Source organism: Scyliorhinus torazame, chromosome 6 (assembly GCF_047496885.1).
Source record: "Scyliorhinus torazame isolate Kashiwa2021f chromosome 6, sScyTor2.1, whole genome shotgun sequence".
Classification (NCBI taxonomy): Eukaryota; Metazoa; Chordata; class Chondrichthyes; order Carcharhiniformes; family Scyliorhinidae; genus Scyliorhinus; species Scyliorhinus torazame.
The window spans coordinates 16,157,165-16,182,162 of NC_092712.1; the positions used below are offsets into that span (position 1 = coordinate 16,157,165).

The 24,998-nt window shown below is 48.2% G+C and overlaps 2 protein-coding genes across 3 annotated transcripts in view; one reads left to right on the forward strand and one right to left on the reverse strand.

Annotated features, from left to right (window-relative positions):
• bop1 (BOP1 ribosomal biogenesis factor) overlaps window positions 1–9,506 on the forward strand; it is a 256,999-nt gene extending 247,493 nt beyond the window's left edge. For both annotated transcript variants that reach the window (XM_072507966.1, XM_072507965.1), the window contains exons 14-16: window positions 1,226–1,310; window positions 5,823–5,930; window positions 7,466–9,506. In XM_072507966.1, the coding sequence (XP_072364067.1) occupies window positions 1,226–1,310; window positions 5,823–5,930; window positions 7,466–7,619 (347 nt within the window). In that variant the 3' untranslated portion in view covers window positions 7,620–9,506. The remainder of the gene's footprint in view (window positions 1–1,225; window positions 1,311–5,822; window positions 5,931–7,465) is intronic.
• The window catches only part of LOC140424689 (maestro heat-like repeat-containing protein family member 1), a 51,034-nt gene continuing 35,427 nt past the window's right edge, over window positions 9,392–24,998 (reverse strand). The window contains exons 3-4 of the mRNA XM_072507973.1: window positions 15,480–15,545; window positions 9,392–11,250 (exon numbers count right to left, since the gene is read on the reverse strand). Coding sequence (XP_072364074.1) covers window positions 11,168–11,250; window positions 15,480–15,545 — 149 coding nt within the window. The 3' untranslated portion in view covers window positions 9,392–11,167. The remainder of the gene's footprint in view (window positions 11,251–15,479; window positions 15,546–24,998) is intronic.

A 24,998-nucleotide genomic window follows, 5' to 3' on the forward strand; every position in this document is an offset into this window, starting at 1 on the left:
TTCCCAAAACGTAAATGTCTCCGATCTGGACTTGTCCTCGTTGCTCCCTCCAGTCTCCCAATGTTAACCTTTCTAAACAGTAATAGCCTTATAGCAAGAGTAGATAGGCACGTTGAAGGATGAAGAATGAGAGGACACCCAGTCAAAGTGATTTGAAAAATTAGCAGATGTGATGTGGGAGAAAATCATTTTCACAAAATGGGTGGTTGGGGTGTGCAATGCGCTGCCTGGGAGTGTGGTGGAGGAAGGTTCGGTCGAGGCACTCGAGGGAGTTAGATGATTATTTGAATAGAAACAATGTGCAGGGGTCCGGGGAACGGCACTGAGTCATGGTGCTGATTTGGAGAGCCGGTGTCGACACGATGGGCCAAATGGCCTTCTCCTGTGCCAGAACGACCCTGTGATGTTCACGGTCGAAGGATTGTGATAAATGGGCAGTCACTCTTCTCTAAACCAGTCTGAGCGTGACCCTAGTTTAATTCTGTACAGCTCTGAAGCCATCCATTGGTCCTTGGAACTTGCTGACTGCTGCCTGACCTATATTATATCATCTGCTGTACTGAAGTGTGTCCAGGGGGGGTAAAGGGTTCCCATTCCATACAGGTAAGGAAGCATGTGTTTTGGGTCAGTGTTGTGCCCGGATATCCTGGTCATCTTGTGGTTTGGTCCGGCATTTCCATTCATGTATCTTCACACACAGCAGCACAGGGAGCTCATGTTTCCATGGAATCCTGCGGACCCCCCACCCAACCATCGCAGCATCCAGCTGTCTCATCACTCCCCTGTCCAGAGACTGATCTAGGTGTCCGTGTGCGAGAAGATCCATTTCTGAACTTGCCTTTTGCAAGTTTCTAGTGACCACCTATGCGTCCTTTTGGGACTGTGATCAATATACCTTTGGTTAGCACGATGATGAAGGGCTATGGATCTACGGTGTGGAAATGGAGCTGCCGTGTAGATCAGCAGTGATGTGATTCAATGGCAGAACAGACTCAAATAGCTGAATGACCTATCCAGTCATGGTTTCACTTGACACATTGACATAAGGCCAAATGTTTCTGTTCTAGTTAACACCCTCTGTGCTCTATACAGGACCCCCAGGCCCTCCCAGCCTCAGACCCAGGCTCCAGGGTTTTGAACCTTTCCCCAGCCCGAGGGATCACCTGTTGAGTGTTGTCTGCTCCGTGTGCTGATGTTTAATGATTGCTTTTCAATGTGTTCACAGGTGACAATGTGATCTGTGGCAGCTACGACAGTCGTCTGGCCTGGTTCGACCTGGATCTGTCTACCAAGCCTTACAAAATGCTCAGGTCAGCGTTTCACCACAATTGTGGCGGTGTTATTGTGTAATTTACAGCTGGTGGGCGGGCTGGCGGCTCTCTGCCAGGGGGTGGGGGTAGCTCACGCACTGAACACTGGAGGTGGGGGTAGCTCACGCACTGTGAACACTGGGGGTGGGGGTAGCTCACACACTGCGAACACTGGGGGTGGGGGTAGCTCACACACTGCGAACACTGGGGGTGGGGGTAGCTCACACTGCGAACACTGGGGATGGGGGTAGCTCACACACTGAACACTGGAGGTGGGGGTAGCTCACGCACTGAACACTGGAGGTGGGGGTAGCTCACGCACTGAACACTGGAGGTGGGGGTAGCTCACGCACTGAACACTGGGGGTGGGGGTCGCTCATGCACTGAACACTGGGGGTGGGGGTCGCTCACACACTGCGAACACTGGGGGTGGGGGTAGCTCACATACTGAACACTGGGGGTGGGGGTAGCTCACACACTGCGAACACTGGGGGTGGGGGTAGCTCACACACTGCGAACACTGGGGGTGGGGGTAGCTCACACACTGCGAACACTGAGGGTGGGGGTAGCTCACACACTGCGAACACTGGGGATGGGGGTAGCTCACACACTGTGCACACTGGGGATGGGGGTAGCTCACACACTGAACACTGGGGGTGGGGGTAGCTCACACACTGCGAACACTGGGGGTGGGGGTAGCTCACACACCGCGAACACTGGGGGTGGGAGTAGCTCACACACTGCGAACACTGGGGATGGGGGTAGCTCACGCACTGAACACTGGAGGTGGGGGTAGCTCACGCACTGTGAACACTGGGGGTGGGAGTAGCTCACACACTGCGAACACTGGGGGTGGGGGTAGCTCACGCACTGAACACTGGGGGTGGGGGTAGCTCACACACTGAACACAGGGGGTGGGGGTAGCTCACACACTGTGAACACTGGGGGTGGGGGTAGCTCACACACTGCGAACACTGGGGGTGGGGGTAGCTCACGCACTGCGAACACTGGGGGTGGGGGTCGCTCACGCACTGCGAACACTGGGGGTGGGGGTCGCTCACGCACTGCGAACACTGGGGGTGGGGGTCGCTCACGCACTGCGAACACTGGGGGTGGGGATCGCTCACACACTGAACACTGGGGGTGGGGGTAGCTCACACACTGAACACTGGGGGTGGGGGTCACTCACACACTGAACACTGGGGGTGGGGGTAGCTCACACACTGCGAACACTGGGGGTGGGGGTCGCTCACACACTGAACACTGGGGGTGGGGGTCGCTCACACACTGTGAACACTGGGGGTGGGGGTAGCTCACGCACTGAACACTGGGGGTGGGGGTAGCTCACGCACTGCGAACACTGGGGATGGGGGTAGCTCACGCACTGAACACTGGAGGTGGGGGTAGCTCACGCACTGTGAACACTGGGGGTGGGAGTAGCTCACACACTGCGAACACTGGGGGTTGGGGTAGCTCACGCACTGAACACTGGGGGTGGGGGTAGCTCACACACTGAACACAGGGGGTGGGGGTAGCTCACACACTGTGAACACTGGGGGTGGGGGTAGCTCACACACTGCGATAACTGGGGGTGGGGGTAGCTCACGCACTGCGAACACTGGGGGTGGGGGTCGCTCACGCACTGCGAACACTGGGGGTGGGGGTCGCTCACGCACTGCGAACACTGGGGGTGGGGGTCGCTCACGCACTGCGAACACTGGGGGTGGGGATCGCTCACACACTGAACACTGGGGGTGGGGGTAGCTCACACACTGAACACTGGGGGTGGGGGTCACTCACACACTGAACACTGGGGGTGGGGGTAGCTCACATACTGAACACTGGGGGTGGGGGTAGCTCACACACTGCGAACACTGGGGGTGGGGGTAGCTCACACACTGCGAACACTGGGGGTGGGGGTAGCTCACACACTGCGAACACTGAGGGTGGGGGTAGCTCACACACTGCGAACACTGGGGATGGGGGTAGCTCACACACTGTGCACACTGGGGATGGGGGTAGCTCACACACTGAACACTGGGGGTGGGGGTAGCTCACACACTGCGAACACTGGGGGTGGGGGTAGCTCACACACTGCGAACACTGGGGATGGGGGTAGCTCACGCACTGAACACTGGAGGTGGGGGTAGCTCACGCACTGTGAACACTGGGGGTGGGAGTAGCTCACACACTGCGAACACTGGGGGTGGGGGTAGCTCACGCACTGAACACTGGGGGTGGGGGTAGCTCACACACTGAACACAGGGGGTGGGGGTAGCTCACACACTGTGAACACTGGGGGTGGGGGTAGCTCACACACTGCGAACACTGGGGGTGGGGGTAGCTCACGCACTGCGAACACTGGGGGTGGGGGTCGCTCACGCACTGCGAACACTGGGGGTGGGGGTCGCTCACGCACTGCGAACACTGGGGGTGGGGGTCGCTCACGCACTGCGAACACTGGGGGTGGGGATCGCTCACACACTGAACACTGGGGGTGGGGGTAGCTCACACACTGTGAACACTGGGGGTGGGGGTAGCTCACACACTGAACACTGGGGGTGGGGGTAGCTCACACACTGCGAACACTGGGGGTGGGGGTCGCTCACACACTGTGAACACTGGGGGTGGGGGTAGCTCACACACTGAACACTGGGGGTGGGGGTAGCTCACACACTGCGAACACTGGGGGTGGGGGTAGCTCACGCACTGCGAACACTGGGGGTGGGGATCGCTCACACACTGCGAACACTGAGGGTGGGGGTAGCTCACACACTGAACACTGGGGGTTGGGGTCACTCACACACTGAACACTGGGGGTGGGGGTAGCTCACACACTGCGAACACTGGGGGTGGGGGTAGCTCACACACTGCGAACACTGGGGGTGGGGGTCGCTCACACACTGCGAACACTGGGGGTGGGGGTAGCTCACACACTGAACACTGGGGGTGGGGGTCGCTCACACACTGAACACTGGGGGTGGGGGTAGCTCACACACTGCGAACACTGGGGGTGGGGGTATCTCACACACTGAACACTGGGGGTGGGGGTCGCTCACACACTGCGAACACTGGGGGTGGGGGTCGCCCACACACTGTGAACACTGGGGGTGGGGGTAGCTCACACACTGCGAACACTGGGGGTGGGGGTCGCCCACACACTGCGAACACTGGGGGTGGGGGTAGCTCACACACTGCGAACACTGGGGGTGGGGGTCGCCCACACACTGTGAACACTGGGGGTGGGGGTAGCTCACACACTGCGAACACTGGGGGTGGGGGTCGCCCACACACTGTGAACACTGGGGGTGGGGGTAGCTCACACACTGAACACTGGGGGTGGGGGTAGCTCACACACTGAACACTGGAGGTGGGGGTAGCTCACACACTGTGAACACTGGGGGTGGGGGCAGCTCACACACTGCGAACACTGGGGGTGGGGGCAGCTCACACACTGCGAACACTGGGGGTGGGGGTAGCTCACATACTGAACACTGGGGGTGGGGGTCGCTCACACACTGCGAACACTGGGGGTGGGGGTCGCTCACACACTGTGAACACTGGGGGTGGGGGTAGCTCACACACTGCGAACACTGGGGGTGGGGGTAGCTCACACACTGCGAACACTGGGGGTGGGGGTAGCTCACACTGCGAACACTGGGGGTGGGGGTCGCTCACACACTGCGAACACTGGGGGTGGGGGTAGCTCACACTGCGAACACTGGGGGTGGGGGTCGCTCACACACTGAACACTGGGGGTGGGGGTAGCTCACACACTGAACACTGGGGGTCGCTCACACACTGCGAACACTGGGGGTGGGGGTAGCTCACACATTGCGAACACTGGGGGTGGGGGTAGCTCACACATTGAACACTGGGGGTGGGGGTAGCTCACACTGAACACTGGAGGTGGGGGTAGCTCACACACTGCGAACACTGGGGGTGGGGGCAGCTCACACACTGCGAACACTGGGGGTGGGGGTAGCTTACACACTGCGAACACTGGGGGTGGGGGTCGCTCACATACTGAACACTGGGGGTGGGGGTAGCTCACACACTGTGAACACTGGGGGTGGGGGTAGCTCACACACTGCGAACACTGGGGGTGGGGGTAGCTCACACTGGGGGTGGGGGTCGCTCACACACTGCGAACACTGGGGGTGGGGGTCACTCACACTGCGAACACAAAGTTCATCATGTTACCGTTACACTGAATGACTGTATAAATCTAACCTCTGGGACTCTGTGACCTTGGGACTGCAATTTGTGCTTTTATTTAATACGGGACGGTTAGCTTCCCTGACCAGTCCTGCTGTTGTTCCCTAGGAAGGGACCAGGGTGTCTCCCTGAAATGCTGCAGTCTGCCTGCTGCTGGTCCTGTCAGGATGGGAATGCTGCTAGTGGCGCAGTGATAGAGAAGCTTGTCGATATGTAGAAGATACTGTAACTCCCTTACTGAATGCTGCATTGTTTGATTTAATAACTCCACTTATTTATTCATTCTGCTCACAGGCATCACAAGAAAGCTATACGAGGAGTAGCATTCCATAAACATTACCCACTTTTTGCCTCCGCATCTGACGATGGCACTGTCATTGTCTGCCATGGAATGGTTTACAGGTTTGTGCCTCGCTCTCCATCCGTCTCCCTCTTTCTTCACCTGTCTGTGTGTCTCTTCCTCCCCCCACCCCATGTCTCTCCCTTCGTGGTGTCTCCTCTGTCTCTCTGATTCCGCCCCACCCCGATTGTGTAAAGTGTATACAGTTTTGAATGGAGCCAGCCAAATTGTAAAGGCTTTTTAATAAAAGTAATGTGTGACCCATGGAGTCGATGCCGGCCCACCATTGGGCAATCCAGCCCCACCATTCCTGCTCTATCTCCGTAGCTCAACAAGATTTTTCTCCTATCCAGCCTTCTGTAGGATGTGGGTCTCAGCATTTATTGCCCATCCCTAATTGCCCTTGAACTGAGTGTCTCACTCGGCCATTTCAGAATCGACCACATTGCTGTGGGTCTGGAGTCACATGTAGGCAGACCGGGTAAGGACGGAGTTTTCCTTCCCTAAAGGACACGAGTGAACTAGGCTTTTGACGACAATCGACAATGGTCAGAGATTAGTTTATGAATTGTATTTAAATTCCCCCAGCTGCCATGGTCAACCCCTGTCCCCAGAGTATTAGCCTGGGCCTCTGGATTACTAGCCCAGTGACATCATCGCTATTCACTGTCTGTCCAAGTTTATTTGTTCGTATCCATACAGCCTTTAGGTCTAAATTCCTCCCCCTGTTCACCTCTTGATTTACTAGTATTTCTGTTGTCTGTGGTGAAGCCACACACACATCTTCCACCATTTCCTTATTTCCCATTATTAAATCCTCTCTCTCCACAGCACAAACACTTCCTTTAATTCCGAGTTTCTAAAAGAGCTTTTTAGAAACTCTTCCTGTTTTAATATTTGTAACCAACTTTCTCGCGGACCTTCATTTCTCCCTCAATTTTTTGGGTCATTTGTTGCAGTTTTTAAATGCTGGCCAATTTTCTGACCTACCACTAATCCCGTCTTTTTCTTTGTCCCAACTGGCGAGGGAGGCCCGTCACGCTCCGTCCACACTCAGAGCTGAGTTAGTCGATCTTGGCTAGTTTGAGGGTGTAAATAGGCCCTGGGCCTACAGCGAAAGTCATTCCTCCAGGGCTGTGTGGTCGCACAGTCGTTAGCACTGTTGCTTCACGGTCCCAGGTTCGATTCCCACTTGGGTCACTGTCTGTGCGGAGTCTGCACGTTCTCCCTGTGTCTGCGTGAGTTTCCTCCCGCAAGTCCCGAAAGACATGCTTGCTGGGTGATTTGGACATTCTGAATTCTCCCTCTGTGTACCCAAACAGGCGCCGGAATATGGCGACGAGGGGCTTTTCACAGTAACTTCATTGCAGTGTTAATGTAAACCTACTTGTGACAATAAAGATTATTAATTATTCTGGAGCATTAGTTGAGGGCTCATCTGTGATGCTGCCTGTAGTTGAACGTCCTGCTGGTGCAGATGGGTAGGAGCAGCCCCTCAGACTGCTGTGGCCCTGCACAGGTTAAGGAATCCGTACAAGGAGGGGCGAATACTTTGTTTACACAGCTGTTTTAAATGAAAACTTTCTTTTGTTTTCAGCGACCTGCTGCAGAATCCGCTGATTGTTCCGGTGAAGTTGTTGAGGGGCCATGAAATAAGCCGGGACCTGGGGGTTCTGGACGTGACCTTCCATCCCACCCAGCCCTGGCTCTTCTCCTCCGGAGCAGACTGTACCATCCGTCTTTTCACGTAACAACCAGCTCACACTGACACCACTGGGATTTTGGATTTTTTCTCCAATCCCTCCCCCTTATTGTTAACCTTCTCGAAAGGTATTTTATCATTTGTAAGCTCCTGCTCGCTTCCCCCCCCCCCCCCAACTGCAGTGGGAGAAATGGCCAGTGTTCACAACCTGGACACTTTCTCTCGCGTATCATTAGCTGGTACTTTACCCCATGGCGCATTGTTCCTGTGCCTTCTTACACCCATTGTCAGATTGGTACATTTAGCACCCTGTAAGCCTCAGCAGGAATGTGTTAGAGCCACGCACTTCTAGCCAGCCCAGTCCACCCTCTCCTTGGTCAGAATTTCACACCTCTGATCATCCGATTTTTTTTGTTGGCTGTGTTCAGTGTGCCAGAACAAACATCGCAATCCTGGCAGTTGCTAGAAAGTGTTTTTTTGATTTTTAAATACTGGGGGAAAATAAATGTGATCTAAATCTTGCGGTTTCATTTAATTTAGACGATAATAACACTGGTTAGCACTGCTGCCTCACGGTGCCAAGGACCGGGTTCGATCCCGTGTCCATTCCCCTGTCTCTGCGTGGTTCTGACCACGCTAAATTGTGGGGGAAAATAATTGGGCACTTTAAAAAAAATTTTTTAAACAGCTGGTCAAAGCCCCTGAGTTCCAAAAGTATATCTTTCCCCATCCTTAAAATGGAGGCTCGTTGAGGGAACTTCCTAAATCCCCCACCACCTGGAGAATTTAAATGTTGTGAATTCATTAAAAGTCTCAGTAACGATGACCACTAAACTGTTCACCCATCACTTTAAATCTATGTTCCCCTCCCCAAGTTATTGATCTGCCTGCAATGGGAAGTTGGTCCTTCTATCCAGTACCTCAGCTGCCTCCTCACTCGCTAAATCCGCCATTCCTGGCAATATCTTTGCAGGAAAGGGTACTCGTGAAGGTCCAGAGGAAATTTACAATGTGTTGACCATTGCACACACTACTCTTGCTGTGGTCAAACTGCAGTTCTACTTCCTGCTCTTAAGCCATCCCCTTATCGACCTGTGGACATGGTCTCCTTTTATTCAGGATCCTACCACTTCATTTGCAACATTGTGGGCATCGTCATCGAGACTGAACTTTTATTGAATTCACCAACATTTACTATTTATAAAGATCTCCCCTCTATAAATAAGGGTCTGGTTTAGCACAGGGCTGAAGAGCTGGCTTTAAAGCTGACCAAGGCCGTCAGCAGCACGGTTCAATTCCCGTACCAGCCTCCCCGAACAGGCGTCGGAATGTGGCGACTAGGGGCTTTTCACAGTAACTTCATTGAAGCCTACTTGTGACAATAAGCCATTTTCATTTCATTATGGTTGGCTGTTCTCCAATCCTTTGGCACCGCACCTCTAACCAGAGAACGTTTTACCCCCTTGCCACTTTCTATATTGCTCTAATGTAGCCATTTCCAAACGAGGAGGATGTCTGCCTGGCTTCACGATTCGCCACAGGTCTTTGGGACGAAAGACGAGCTGCCCCATTAAAATTCTCCAGCCAGGGGGCAGCACATTCTCTCCGCGTGGGTTTCACCCCACAACTCAAAAATTGGCTATGCTGAATTGCCCCTGAATTGAGTAATTGGGTACTCAATTTTTTTTAAAAGAATTCTCCAGCCAGGGCATTCTGCTTTTGTCACATTCTCGGAGAACAATAATACCCCCGGTCTCCAATCACAATGTCTGGCTGCAGCAAACAATTCTAGCTCAGAAAAGAGTGAAACCGAGATTGAAATGTTTTTTAAATCAGATATACATTTTAAATCTTTGTATAATTATGTACCATATCTCCACTGATTTACATTGATGCTACATTCAACAGTTTTATTATTAAAGACATCTGTGAACCATCTCCAGTCAGATTCAATTCATTTAAACATTAAACTCTGCCAGACAATTAGAAATCTAACCAATCCTGGGCTTTGAGCTGGTGAAACCTGTAACATGTCCCTGTGAGCAGAGCCAGAGAGAAATTAACAGTGCTACCCTTTGATAATGAGCAATAGGCTCTGGAGTGAGAGATGTGGGTCGAGTTCGCTCCTGAGTTTAATTTTTCTGGAATCTCCCCCCCCCCCCGAGTCTTGTAGCAGACATCCACAGCTGTATGTACATATGTTCAGGTCATCAGGGAACAATCACTCCTATAGCACAGGCAACCCACCGTGGCCAATTCCCAGCACATCTGCCCTCCTGTCAGGTAGGAACTGACCCACCGACAGCCACTACCGAAGTGCTGGGTTCGGCCTTCTACCTGACTTGTAGGAGCAGAATTCATCTGGGAGGAAGGGTAACAGTGAAGAACATCGACTGGCATTACACCTCCACAAATAAACCAATCACTGCAACTGCAAGAGGCTATGGAACACAACCTTCTCATACTCATTCTTGGCATCAGGTGGTGGAGGACGTGGCACACACACCCCACATAAGTGACAATCGTCTGCCCTGATCACCATGGATCTTGCAGAGCTGCGTTTGGCACCAGTAGTCGAATTAATTGCAGCTTAAATAGCTTTTTCTGGTGTGGCAAATAGTGTTCATGACAAAAGCAATGTGTACCTGAGTGGTAAGAACAAAGCGATTCAGAATTGGACAAGTGTATGGCTAGAAAACACACAGTAAATGAGCAGGAACCTAGCAGCATCATTAAGCCCGAATTCTTACATGGAACCTGCTCACGAACAATAGAGCCAGGTGGCTACAGGAACTCTGGCAAAGCTGGAAGACGCAGGAGCCTTGGGGAGACAATGTACTGGCCCTGCTACTGAAATGGGCAGAGAACGCACAGTCCTGCCACGCAATCAGATTTTTGGAAAGACCCAACTTGAACATATTTCTTTCATACTCTTCAATTAGTCTTCCTGGACTTTGAATTGGAAAGGGCTCCTGTGTCCCTCGCTGGGAAAGTCCAAGTGTGGAAATTAGTTGGATCGATTAGATATTTCTCGTGCTCCCATGTGCGCTAACCCTCGCATGAGGAGTCACACACAAGGAGTGGCCTCTTTGGTAGAAACATCACTGTGCCCCAGCCAAGCCTAGAGGAGGAAAAAGCAACTCAACAGATGTGTCGCTCCCAGGCTGCTTCCCACCGACAGCAGTATGGAACCATCAACCTGCCCCACAAAGGAAATGGGGCAGTCCCTCAAAACTCCCAGGGCTGGTGAGAGTGTGAATGGGGGGAGTTGGAGAGAAAATAAATGAATAAAGCAGCCCCCAATACAACCAAATAAACAAACCCTGCATTTTAACAGGATGCACAAAATCAGACCAAGCACTTCAAGAACGAGCGATTGTTAGCGGCTGGTAAAGAGCCACACAACCATGTCTCCTGGCGAACCCTCCCAAGTCCAAGGGTCCATGGAGGGGGTGTGAGGGTTTTAACGTTTGGAACCATTCTCGAACAATACACAGCACAGTCTTTGGTGTCGGCCTCCAATTCTCCACTTTTCACCCCCATCCTCTTGTAAACATGACTCCGAGAAGCAGGAGAGGGGAAGCTCCGCCCTATCCCTCACAATTCGTGGAGGAGACTCAGAGCCTCGGCTGCTTTGATCCGGACACTGGGAACGGCGTCACGCAGAAGTAGGATGATAGCTAGGAAGGAGGAACAGTCCAGTTAGAGAATCTCTTCAAACGTAGTCATCCCCTAACACGACGCACACTGCTCTCAGGAAGATCTTTGTTGCCTGGACCTTTTCCCTCAATCCCAGCTCCCCCATCAGTATGCAATACGGGAATCACACGGGATGACCTTTGGGGCCAAAGATAGAACCACAGCATTCCAACAGTGCAGGAGGCCATTCGGCCCATCGAGTCTGCACCAACCCTCTGAAAGAGCACCCTACCTAGGCCCTGATTAGTAAACAATGAGTAACAGACGGTCATTGACCAGTATTTGCTGCCCGTCCCTAATTGCCCTTGAACTGAGCAGCTCACTCGGACATTTCAGGAGCCAACAACACTGCTGTGGGTCTGGAGTCACGTGTAGGTCACCAGGACATTAGTGAACCAAATGGGTTTTTATGACAATTTATGACAAATGTCAGTTGAAAGGAATTCAGGACCGGCATGTTCCTGTGAGGAGGAAGAATAAATATGGCAAATTTCAGGAAACTTAGATAACGAGAGATATTGTAGGCCTCGTCAAAAAGAAAAAGGAGGCATTTGTCAGAGCTAGAAGGCTGGGAACAGACGAAGCCTGCGTGGAATGCAAGGAGTCAGGAGGGCTAAAAGGGGTCACAAAAAGGCACTGGCAAAAAGGGTTATGGAAAATCACAAGACTTTTTACACGTGCAAGAGGGTAGCCAGGGAAAGGGTTGACCCACTGAAGGACGGGAGGGAATCTATGTGTGGAGCCAGAGGAAATGGGCGAGGTACTAAATGAATACTTTGCATCAGTATTCACCAAAGAGAAGGAATTGGTGGATGTTGAGTCTGGGGAAGGGCGTGTAGATAGCTTGGGTCACATTGAGATCCAAAAAGATGAGGTGTTGGGCGTCTTGAAAAATATTAAGGTAGATAAGTCCCCAGGGCCTGATGGGATCTACCCCAGAATACTGAAGGAGGCTGGAGAGGAAATTGCTGAGGCCTTGACAGAAATCTTTGGATCCTCACTGTCTTCAAGTGATGTCCCGGAGGACTGGAGAATAGTCAATGTTCCTTTGTTTAAGAAGGGTAGCAAGGATAATCCGGTGAGCCTTAGCTCAGTGGTAGGGAAATTACTGGAGAGAATTCTTCGAGACAGGATCTACTCCCATTTGGAAGCGAGAGGCAGCACGGTTTTGTGAAGTGGAGGTCGTGTCTCACTAACTTGATAGAGTTTTTTGAGGAGGTCACAAAGATGATTGATGCAGGTAGGGCAGTGGATGTTGTCTATATCGACTTCAGTGAGGCCTTTGACAAGGTCCCTCATGGCAGACTGGTACAAAAGGTGAAGTCACACGGGATTAGAGGTGAGCTGGCAAGATGGATACAGAACTGGCGAGGATATAGAAGGCAGAGAGTAGCAATGGAAGGCTGCTTTTCTGATTGGAGGGCTGTGACTAGTGGTGATCCGCAGGGTTCAGTGCTTGGACGTTTGCTGTTCGTAGTATATGATTTGGAGGAAAATGTAACTGGTCTGATTAGTAAGTTTGCAGTCGACACAAAGGTTGCTGGAATTGCGGACAGCGATGAGGACTGTCAGAGGATAGAACGGGATTTAGATCGTTTGGAGACTTGGGCAGAGAGATGGCAGATGCAGTTTAATCCGGACAAATGTGAGGTAATGTATTTTGGAAGGTCTAATACAGGTAGGGAATATACAGTGAATGGTAGAACCCTCAAGAGTATTGAAAGTCAGAGAGATCTAGGAGTACAGGTCCACAGGTCACTGAAAGGGGCAATCCAGGTGCAGAAGATAGTCAAGAAGGCATATGGCATGCTTGCCTTCATTGGCCGGGGCATTGAGTATAAGAATTGGCAAGTCATGTTGCAGCTGTATAGAATCTTAGTTAGGCCACACTTGGCGTATAGTGTTCAATTCTGGTCGCCACACTACCAGAAGGATGTGGAGGCTTTAGAGAGGGTGCAGAAGAGATTTACCAGGATGTTGCCCTGGTATGGAGGGCATTAGCTTTGTGGAGCGGTTTAATAAACTCGGTTTGTTCTCACTGGAACGAAGGAGGTTGAGGGGCGACCTGATAGAAATGTACAAAATTATGAGGGGCATAGATAGAGTGGATAGTCAGAGGCTTTTCCCCAGGGTAGAGGGGTCAATTACTAGGGGGCATAGGTTTAAGGTGCGAGGGGCAAGGTTTAGAGGAGATGTACGAGGCAAGTTTTTTTTACACAGGGTAGTGGGTGCCTGGAACTCGCTACCGGAGGAGGTGGTGGAAGCAGGGACGAGAGTGACATTTAAGGGGCATCTTGACAAATACATGAATAGGATGGGAATAGAGGGATACGGATCCAGGAAGTGTAGAAGATTGTAGTTTAGTCGGGCAGCATGGTCGGCACGGGCTTGGAGGGCCAAAGGGCCTGTTCCTGTGCTGTACATTTCTTTGTTCTTTGTTCTATGACAGTTTATTTCTCCATTACTGAGACTACCTTATTTTCCAGATTTATTGATTGAGTTTAAATTCCACCAGCTGCCATGGTGGGATTTTGAACCGGGTCCCCAGTGTTAACCTGGGTGTCTGGATTACTAGTCCAGTGACAATACCACCACCCCATCATTTCCAGATGAGTCATTAGTCTTAAGCACGATATGGGAGATGATCAGAGGATTGGATAGGGTGGACAGTGAGAACCTTTTCCCTCGGATGGTGATGTCTAGCACGAGGGGACATAGCTTTAAATTGGGGGGAGATAGATATAAGACAGATGTCAGAGGTAGGTTCTTTACTCAGAGAGTAGTAAGGGCGTGGAATGCCCTGCCTGCAACAGTAGTGGACTCGCCAACACTAAGGGCATTCAAATGGTCATTGGATAGACATATGGACGATAAGGGAATAGTGTAGATGGGCTTTAGAGTGGTTTCACAGGTCGGTGCAACATAGAGGGCCGAAGGGCCTGTACTGCGCTGGAATGTTCTATGTGAACTTTAACCTGTGTGAGACAGAAAGTAAGTGTGTGTTTTGTGACCTGTGACAGCATAAACTCAATCATGTCTAACAAATCTGATCAATGATGTGACTGCATAGATGCGGGCAGTGCAGTTGATGTAGTCTACAGCACGGCAGGGGCAGCACAGGGCGATACAGACAGGCTGGTCAGATAGGCAGAACAGTGAGAAATGGAATTGAACTCTGAAAAGTGTGATACACTTTGGCAGGACGAAGGCACAGCAATACACAGTGAACCGCAGGATGCCAGAGCGTGATGGGAATCTGGAACTCGCCCGAAAGGGTGGCAGAGATGGGAGCCCTCACAACATTGAAGAAGAATTTAGATGAGCATTTGAAACGCCCCAGCAGACAAGGCTACAGACCAAGTGCTGGAAAATGGGATTAGAATAGGTGGATGCGAGGGCCTCACTCTGTCTCTGACTCTCTATGACAGGGTGTGACTGATAACCACGTCAAATCCTGGCCTCCACTCAGCCTTTACCATGAACAGTTTGCTCAATACTCCGAGAGCAGAGAGAGAGAATGGTGCAGTACCCATCATCACATGGTCCACAGACACCTGTCCAAATCCCACAATGGTAAGATGGGGAGGGGGCGAGCTGAGAGCGATGAGGAAAAAGGGATAAAGTTTGAGACAGGAGTAGCTTTAGGAAGAGGTAGTGTGTGAGCAAGTGCACAATGTTATTTTTTCAGTAGTTTGTTTTTATTATGAATTTGAGAAAACTAACTCCTGCTCCTGGGAGTGTCTGTATGAACTTTCTGATTTATTGCACAGTCTCTGAACTCCTCCGGGACAGATCTCTGGACTGCCTCGTAAATTAGCTGGCTGTTCGCCCCTCCCTCTGCTTGCTTTCAGTTTGTTCATTGTCTGCAGGAAGCTGAGACAGCTTAATCTCTGAATCGCCTCTGTTACCAGAGGCACAGGGTTTCTGCAGCTTGGGACTGGGTCGCGCTTTCACAGTCTTTGCTCCCAGTCTAACAGCTGCTCTTGCTTAATACGTCCAGTCCCGCATCAACCCTCGCCTGCACTGTGTAACATCCAGAAATACCCACACAAGGGCAGCCAGTGGGGCACCTACAGTATTTCTTACAGGGCGACTTGGACTGGGCAATAACTGTCGCTCTTGCCAACGATGCCCACGTCTCGAGAATTATGTATTATACACAAGCACTAAAGGAGGAGATATCAGAGAGAGGGAGAAAGAAACTACTCACCTCCACACACATGCTCCAGGGACACGGACTGAATCTCCCCCTGTGACAGGTTCCCCAGAAGAAAGCCTGAGTAAAACAAACAATAAACCTCTTCAGTCAGGGCGGCACAGTGGCGGTGGTTAGCACTGCTGCCTCAGGGTGACGAGGACCCGGGTTCGATCCCAGCACCAGGTCACACTCTCCGTGGGTCTCACCCCCACAACCCAAAGATGTGCAGGGTAGGTGGATTGGCCACACTAAATTGCCACTTATTTGGAAAAGAAAATATTTGGATACCCTAAATTAATATTTTTTAAAAACTTCAGTCAATATAATTCTCAGAACTGGTAACAGCCAATAAAATATACTGGTACCTCACCCTGACGGAATATCTCTATTAGATTCCAGTCTGCAACACACTCCCGGATATCTGCTATTCAATATATAAACCACCCCAAACCCCCCCCTCCCCCGATTAGATTCCAGTCTGTAACTCACCCCCGGGTATCTGTTATTCTATATATAAACCCCCCTAAACACCTCGATTAGATTCCAGTCTGTAACTCACTCCCGGGTACCTGTTATTCTATATATAATCCACCCTGAACCCCTCGATTAGATTCCAGTCTGTAACTCACTCCCGGGTACCTGTTATTCTATAGATAAATCACCCTGAACCCCTCGATTAGATTCCAGTCTGTAACTCACTCCCGGGTATCTGTTATTCGAGATATAAACCACCCTGAACCCCTCGATTAGATTCCAGTCTGTAACTCACTCCCGGGTATCTGTTATTCTATATATAAACCACCCTGAACCCCTCGATTAGATTCCAGTCTGTAACTCACTCCCGGGTATCTGTTATTCTATATATAAACCACCCTGAACCCCTCGATTAGATTCCAGTCTGTAACTCACTCCCGGGTATCTGTGACTCTATATATAAACCACCCTGAACCCCTCGATTAGATTCCAGTCTGTAACTCACTCCCGGGTATCTGTTATTCTATACATAAACCACCCCGTACTCCTCGATTAGATTCCAGTCTGTAACTCACTCCCAGGTATCTGTTATTCTATATATAAACCACCCTGAATCCGTCGATTAGATTCCAGTCTGTAACTCACTCCAGGGTATCTGTTATTCTATATATAAACTATCCTGAACCCGTTGATTAGATTCCAGTCTGTAACTCACTCCCGGGTATCTGTTATTCTATATATAAACCACCCCGAACACTTCGATTAGATTCCAGTCTGTAAATCACTCCCGGGTATATGTTATTCTATATATAAACCAGCCAAACCCCTCTATTAGATTCCAGTCTGTAACTCACTCCCAGGTATCTGTTATTCTATATATAAACCACCCCGAACCCCTCGATTAGATTCCAGTCTGTAACTCACTCCCGGGTATCTGTTATTCTATATATAAACCAGCCAAACCCCTCGATTAGATTCCAGACTGTAACTCACACCCGGGTATCTGTTATTCTATATATAAACCACCCTGAACCCCTCGATTAGATTCCAGTCTGTAACTCACTCCCGGGTATCTGTTATTCTATATATAAACCACCCTGAACCCCTCGATTAGATTCCAGTCTGTAACTCACTCCCGGGTATCTGTTATTCTATATATAAACCAGCCAAACCCCTCGATTAGATTCCAGACTGTAACTCACACCCGGGTATCTGTTATTCTATATATAAACCACCCCAAACCCCTCGATTAAATTCCAGTCTGTAACTCACTCCCGGGTATCTGTGACTCTATATATAAACCACCCTGAACTACTCGATTAGATTCCAGTCTGTAACTCACTCCCGGGTATCTGTTATTCTATACATAAACCACCCCGTACTCCTCGATTAGATTCCAGTCTGTAACTCACTCCCAGGTATCTGTTATTCTATATATAAACCACCCTGAATCCGTCGATTAGATTCCAGTCTATAACTCACTCCAGGGTATCTGTTATTCTATATATAAACTATCCTGAACCCCTTGATTAGATTCCAGTCTGTAACTCACTCCCGGGTATCTGTTATTCTATATATAAACCACCCCGAACACTTCGATTAGATTCCAGTGTGTAACTCAGTCCCTGGTATCTGATAATTCTATACATAAACCAGCCCGAACCCCTCGATTAGATTCCAGACTGTAACTCACACCCGGGTATCTGTTATTCTATATATAAACCACCCTGAACACCTCGATTAGATTCCAGTCTGTAACTCACTCCAAGACATTTGGTATTCTATAGATAAACCACCCCGAACCCCATCGATTAGATTCCAGTCTGTAACTCACCCCCGGGTATCTATTATTCTATATATAAACCACACCGAACCCCTCGATTAAATTCCACTCTGTAACTCACTCCCGGGTATCTGTTATTCTAAATATAAACCACCCCGAACCCCTCGATTAGATTCCAGTCTGTAACTCACCCTCGGGTATCTGTTATTCTATATATAAACCACCCCGAACCCCTCGATTAAATTCCACTATGTAACTCACTCCCGGGTATCTGTTATTCTATATATAAACCACCACAAACCCCTCGATTAAATTCCACTCTGTAACTCACTCCCGGGTATCTGTTATTCTATATATAAACCACCCCGAACCCCTCGATTAAATTCCACTATGTAACTCACTCCCGGGTATCTGTTAGTCTATATATAAACCACCACAAACCCCTCGATTAAATTCCACTATGTAACTCACTCCCGGGTATATGTTATTCTATATATAAACTATCCCGAACCCCTCGATTAGATTCCAGTCTGTAACTCACTCCCGGGTATCTGTTATTCTATATATAAACTATCCCGAACCCCTCGATTAGATTCCAGTCTGTAACTCACTCCCGGGTATCTGTTATTCTATATATAAACTATCCCGAACCCCTCGATTAGATTCCAGTCTGTAACTCACTCCCGGGTATCTGTTATTCTATATATAAACCACCCCGAACCCCTCGATTAGATTCCAGTCTGTAACTCACTCCCGGGTGTCTGTTATTCTATATATAATCCACCCTGAACTCCTCGATTAGGTTCCAGTCTGTAACTCACTCCCGGGTATCTGTTATTCTATATATAAACCACCCCAAACCCCTCGATTAGATTCCAGTCTGTAACTCACTCCCGGGTATCTGTTATTCTATATATAAACCACCACAAACCGCTCGATTAAATTCCAGTCTGTAACTCAACTCACTCCCGGGTATCTGTTATTCTATATATAAACCACCCTGAACCCCTCAATTAGATTGCAGTCTGTAACTCATTCCCGGGTATCTGTTATTCTTCTATAAACCACTCTGAACTACTCAATTAGATTCCAGTCTGTAACTCACTCCCGGGTATCTGTTATCCTATATATAAACCACCCTGAACCCCTCTATTAGATTCCAGTCTGTAACTCACTCCCAGGTATCTGTTATTCTATATATAAACCACCCTGAACCCCTCGATTAGATTCCAGTCTGTAACTCACTCCCAGGTATCTGTTATTCTAAATATAAACCAGCCAAACCCCTCGATTAGATTGCAGTCTGTAACTCACTCCCGGGTATCTGCTATTCTATATATAAACCAGCCAAACCCCTCGATTAGATTCCAGTCTGTAACTCACTCCCGGGTATCTGTTATCCTATATATAAACCACCCTGAACCCCTCGATTAGATTCCAGTCTGTAACTCACTCCCAGGTATCTGTTATTCTATATATAAACCAGCCATAACCCCTCGATTAGATTCCAGTCTGTAACTCACTCCCGGGCATCTGTTATTCTATATATAAACCAGCCAAACCCCTCGATTAGATTCCAGTCTGTAACTCACTCCCGGGTATCTGTTATCCTATATATAAACCACCCTGAACCCCTCGATTAGTTTCCAGTCTGTAACTCACTCCCGGGTATCTGTTATTCCATATAAAAACCAGCCAAACCCCTCGATTAGATTCCAGTGTGTAACTCACTCCCGGGTATCTGTTATTCTATCTATAAACCACTCTGAACCCCTCGATTAGATTCCAGTCTGTAACTCACTCCCGGGTATCTGTTATTCTGTATATATACCACTCCAAACCCCTCGATTAGATTCCAGTCTGTAACTCACTCCCGGGTATCTGTTATTCTATATATAAACCATCCAGAACCCCTCGATTAGATTCCAGTCTGTAACTCACTCCCGGGTATCTGTTATTCTATATATAAACCATCCAGAACCCCTCAATTAGATTCCAGTCTGTAACTCACTCCCGGGTGTCTGTTATTCTATATATAAACCACCCTGAACCCCTCGATTAGATTCCAGTCTGTAACTCACTCCCGGGTATCTGTTATTCTATATATAAACCACCCCAAACACCTCGATTAGATTCCAGACTGTAACTCACTCATGGGGATCTGTTATTCTATATATAAACCATCCAGAACCCCTCGATTAGATTCCAGTCTGTAACTCACTCCCGGGTATCTGTTATTCTATATATAAACCACCCCAAACCCTTCGATTAGATTCCACTCTGTAACTCACTCCCGGGTATCTGTTATTCTATATATAATCCACCCTGAACCCCTCGATTAGGTTCCAGTCTGTAGCTCACTCCCGGGTATCTGTTATTCTATATATAAACCACCCCAAACCCCTCGATTAGATTCCAGTCTGTAACTCACTCCCGGGTATCTGTTATTCTATATATAAACCACCACAAACCCCTCAATTAGATTCCAGTCTGTAACTCACTCCCGGGTATCTGTTATTCTATATATTAACCACTCTGAACTCCTCAATTAGATTCCAGTCTGTAACTCACTCCCGGGTATCTGTTATTCTATATATATACCACCCCAAACCCCTCGATTAGGTTCCAGTCTGTAACTCACTCCCGGGTATCTGTTATTCTATATATAAACCACCCTGGTTCCCTCGATTAGATTCCAGACTGTAACTCACTCCAGGGTATCTGTTATTCTATATATAAACCATCCAGAACCCCTCGATTAGATTCCAGTCTGTAACTCACTCCCGGGTATCTGTTATTCTATATATAAACCACCCTGAACCCCTCGATTAGATTCCAGACTGTAACTCACTCCCGGGTATCTGTTATTCTATATATAAACCACCCTGAACCCCTCGATTAGGTTCCAGTCTGTAACTCACTCCCGGGTATCGGTTATTCCAAATATAAACCACCCCGAATCCCTCGATTAGATTCCAGTCTGTAACTCACTCCCGGGTATCTGTTATTCTATATATCAACCACCCTGAACCCCTCAATTAGATTGCAGTCTGTAACTCACTCCCGGGTATCTGTTATTCTATATATTAACCACTCTGAACTCCTCGATTAGATTCCAGTCTGTAACTCACTCCCGGGTATCTGTTATTCTATATATATAAACCACCCTGAACCCCTCAATTAGATTCCAGTCTGTAACTCACTCCCGGGTATCTGTTATTCTATATATATACCACCCCAAACCCCTCGATTAGGTTCCAGTCTGTAACTCACTCCCGGGTATCTGTTATTCTATATATAAACCACCCTGGTTCCCTCGATTAGATTCCAGACTGTAACTCACTCCAGGGTATCTGTTATTCTATATATAAACCATCCAGAACCCCTCGATTAGATTCCAGTCTGTAACTCACTCCCGGGTATCTGTTATTCTATATATAAACCACCCTGAACCCCTCGATTAAATTCCAGTCTGTAACTCACTCCCGGGTATCTGTTATTCTATATATAAACCACCCCAAACCCCTCGATTAGATTCCACTCTGTAACTCACTCCCAGGTATCTGTTATTCTATAGATAAACCACCCTGAACCCCTCGATTAGGTTCCAGTCTGTAACTCACTCCCGGGTATTGGTTATTCCAAATATAAACCACCCCGAACCCCTCGATTAGATTCCAGTCTGTAACTCACTCCCGGGTATCTGTTATTCTATATATAAACCACCCTGAACCCCTCGATTAGATTCCAGTCTGTAACTCACTCCCGGGTATCTGTTATTCTATATATAAACCACCCCAAACCCCTCGATTAAATTCCACTCTGTAACTCACTCCCGGGTATCTGTTATTCTATATATAAACCACAACAAACCCCTCGATTAAATTCCAGTCTGTAACTCACTCCCGGGTATCTGTTATTCTATATATAAACCACCCCAAACCCCTCGATTAGATTCCAGTCTGTAACTCACTCCCGGGTATCTGTTATTCTATATATAAACCACCCCAAACCCCTCGATTAGATTCCAGTCTGTAACTCACTCCCGGGTATCTGTTATTCTATATATAAACCACCACAAACCCCTCGATTAGATTCCAGTCTGTAACTCACTCCCGGGTATCTGTTATTCTATATATAAACCACCCCAAACCCCTCGATTAGATTCCAGTCTGTAACTCACTCCCGGGTATCTGTTATTCTATGTATAAACCACCCCAAACCCCTCGATTAGATTCCAGTCTGTAACTCACTCCCGGGTATCTGTTAGTCTATATATAAACCACCCTGGACCCCTCGATTAGATTCCAGTCTGTAACTCACTCTCGGGTATCTGTTATTCTATATATAAACCATCCAGAACCCCTCGATTAGATTCCAGTCTGTAACTCACTCCCGGGTATCTGTTATTCTATATATAAACCACCCTGAACCCCTCGATTAGATTCCAGTCTGTAACTCACTCTCGGGTATCTGTTATTCTATATATAAACCACCCCAAACCCCTCGATTAGATTCCACTCTGTAACTCACTCCCGGGTATCTGTTATTCTATATATAAACCACCCTGAACCCCTAGATTAGGTTCCAGTCTGTAACTCACTCCCGGGTATCGGTTATTCTAAATGTAAACCACCCCGAACCCCTCGATTAGATTCCAGTCTGTAACTCACTCCCGGGTATCTGTTATTCTATATATAAACCACCACAAACCCCTCGATTAGATTCCAGTCTGTAACTCACTCCCGGGTATCGGTTATTCTAAATATCAACCACCCCGAACCCCTCGATTAGATTCCAGTCTGTAACTCACTCCCAGGTATCTGTTATTCTATATATAAACCACCCTGAACCCCTCGATTAGATTCCAGTCTGTAACTCACTCCCGGGTATCTGTTATTCTATATATAAACCACCCTGAACCCCTCGATTAGGTTCCAGTCTGTAACTCACTCCCGGGTATCGGTTATTCCAAATATAAACCACCCCGAACCCCTCGATTAGATTCCAGTCTGTAACTCACTCCCGGGTATCTGTTATCCTATATATAAACCACCCTGAACCCCTCTATTAGATTCCAGTCTGTAACTCACTTCCAGGTATCTGTTATTCTATATATAAACCACCCTGAACCCCTCGATTAGATTCCAGTCTGTAACTCACTCCCGGGTACCTGTTATTCTATATATAAACCACCCTGAACCCCTCAATTAGATTCCAGCCTGTAACTCACTCCCAGGTATCTGTTATTCTAAATATAAACCAGCCAAACCCCTCGATTAGATTGCAGTCTGTAACTCACTCCCGGGTATCTGCTATTCTATATATAAACCAGCCAAACCCCTCGATTAGATTCCAGTCTGTAACTCACTCCCGGGTATCTGTTATTCTATCTATAAACCAGCCAAACCCCTCGATTAGATTCCAGTCTGTAACTCACTCCCGGGTATCTGTTATTCTATATATAAACCACCCCAAACCCTTCGATTAGATTCCACTCTGTAACTGACTCCCGGGTATCTGTTATTCTATATATAAACCACCCCAAACCCCTCGATTAGATTCCAGTCTGTAACTCACTCCCAGGTATCTGTTATTCTAAATATAAACCACCCTGAACCCCTCGATTAGATTCCAGTCTGTAACTCACTCCCAGGTATCTGTTATTCTATATATAAACCAGCCAAACCCCTCGATTAGATTCCAGTCTGTAACTCACTCCCGGGTATCTGTTATTCTATCTATAAACCAGCCAAACCCCTCGATTAGATTCCAGTCTGTAACTCACTCCCGGGTATCTGTTATCCTATATATAAACCACCCTGAACCCCTCGATTAGTTTCCAGTCTGTAACTCACTCCCGGGTATCTGTTATTCCATATAAAAACCAGCCAAACCCCTCGATTAGATTCCAGTGTGTAACTCACTCCCGGGTATCTGTTATTCTATATATAAACCACTCTGAACCCCTCGATTAGATTCCAGTCTGTAACTCACTCCCGGGTATCTGTTATTCTGTATATATACCACTCCAAACCCCTCGATTAGATTCCAGTCTGTAACTCACTCCCGGGTATCTGTTATTCTATATATAAACCATCCAGAACCCCTCGATTAGATTCCAGTCTGTAACTCACTCCCGGGTATCTGTTATTCTATATATAAACCATCCAGAACCCCTCAATTAGATTCCAGTCTGTAACTCACTCCCGGGTGTCTGTTATTCTATATATAAACCACCCTGAACCCCTCGATTAGATTCCAGACTGTAACTCACTCCTGGGGATCTGTTATTCTATATATAAACCATCCAGAACCCCTCGATTAGATTCCAGTCTGTAACTCACTCCCGGGTATCTGTTATTCTATATATAAACCACCCCAAACCCTTCGATTAGATTCCACTCTGTAACTGACTCCCGGGTATCTGTTATTCTATATATAATCCACCCTGAACCCCTCGATTAGGTTCCAGTCTGTAGCTCACTCCCGGGTATCTGTTATTCTATATATAAACCACCCCAAACCCCTCGATTAGATTCCAGTCTGTAACTCACTCCCGGGTATCTGTTATTCTATATATAAACCACCACAAACCCCTCAATTAGATTCCAGTCTGTAACTCACTCCCGGGTATCTGTTATTCTATATATATCAACCACCCTGAACCCCTCAATTAGATTGCAGTCTGTAACTCACTCCCGGGTATCTGTTATTCTATATATTAACCACTCTGAACTCCTCGATTAGATTCCAGTCTGTAACTCACTCCCGGGTATCTGTTATTCTATATATATACCACCCCAAACCCATCGATTAGGTTCCAGTCTGTAACTCACTCCCGGGTATCTGTTATTCTATATATAAACCACCCTGGTTCCCTCGATTAGATTCCAGACTGTAACTCACTCCAGGGTATCTGTTATTCTATATATAAACCATCCAGAACCCCTCGATTAGATTCCAGTCTGTAACTCACTCCCGGGTATCTGTTATTCTATATATAAACCACCCTGAACCCCTCGATTAGATTCCAGTCTGTAACTCACTCCCGGGTATCTGTTATTCTATATATAAACCACCCCAAACCCCTCGATTAGATTCCACTCTGTAACTCACTCCCAGGTATCTGTTATTCTATATATAAACCACCCTGAACCCCTCGATTAGGTTCCAGTCTGTAACTCACTCCCGGGTATCGGTTATTCCAAATATAAACCACCCCGAACCCCTCGATTAGATTCCAGTCTGTAACTCACTCCCGGGTATCTGTT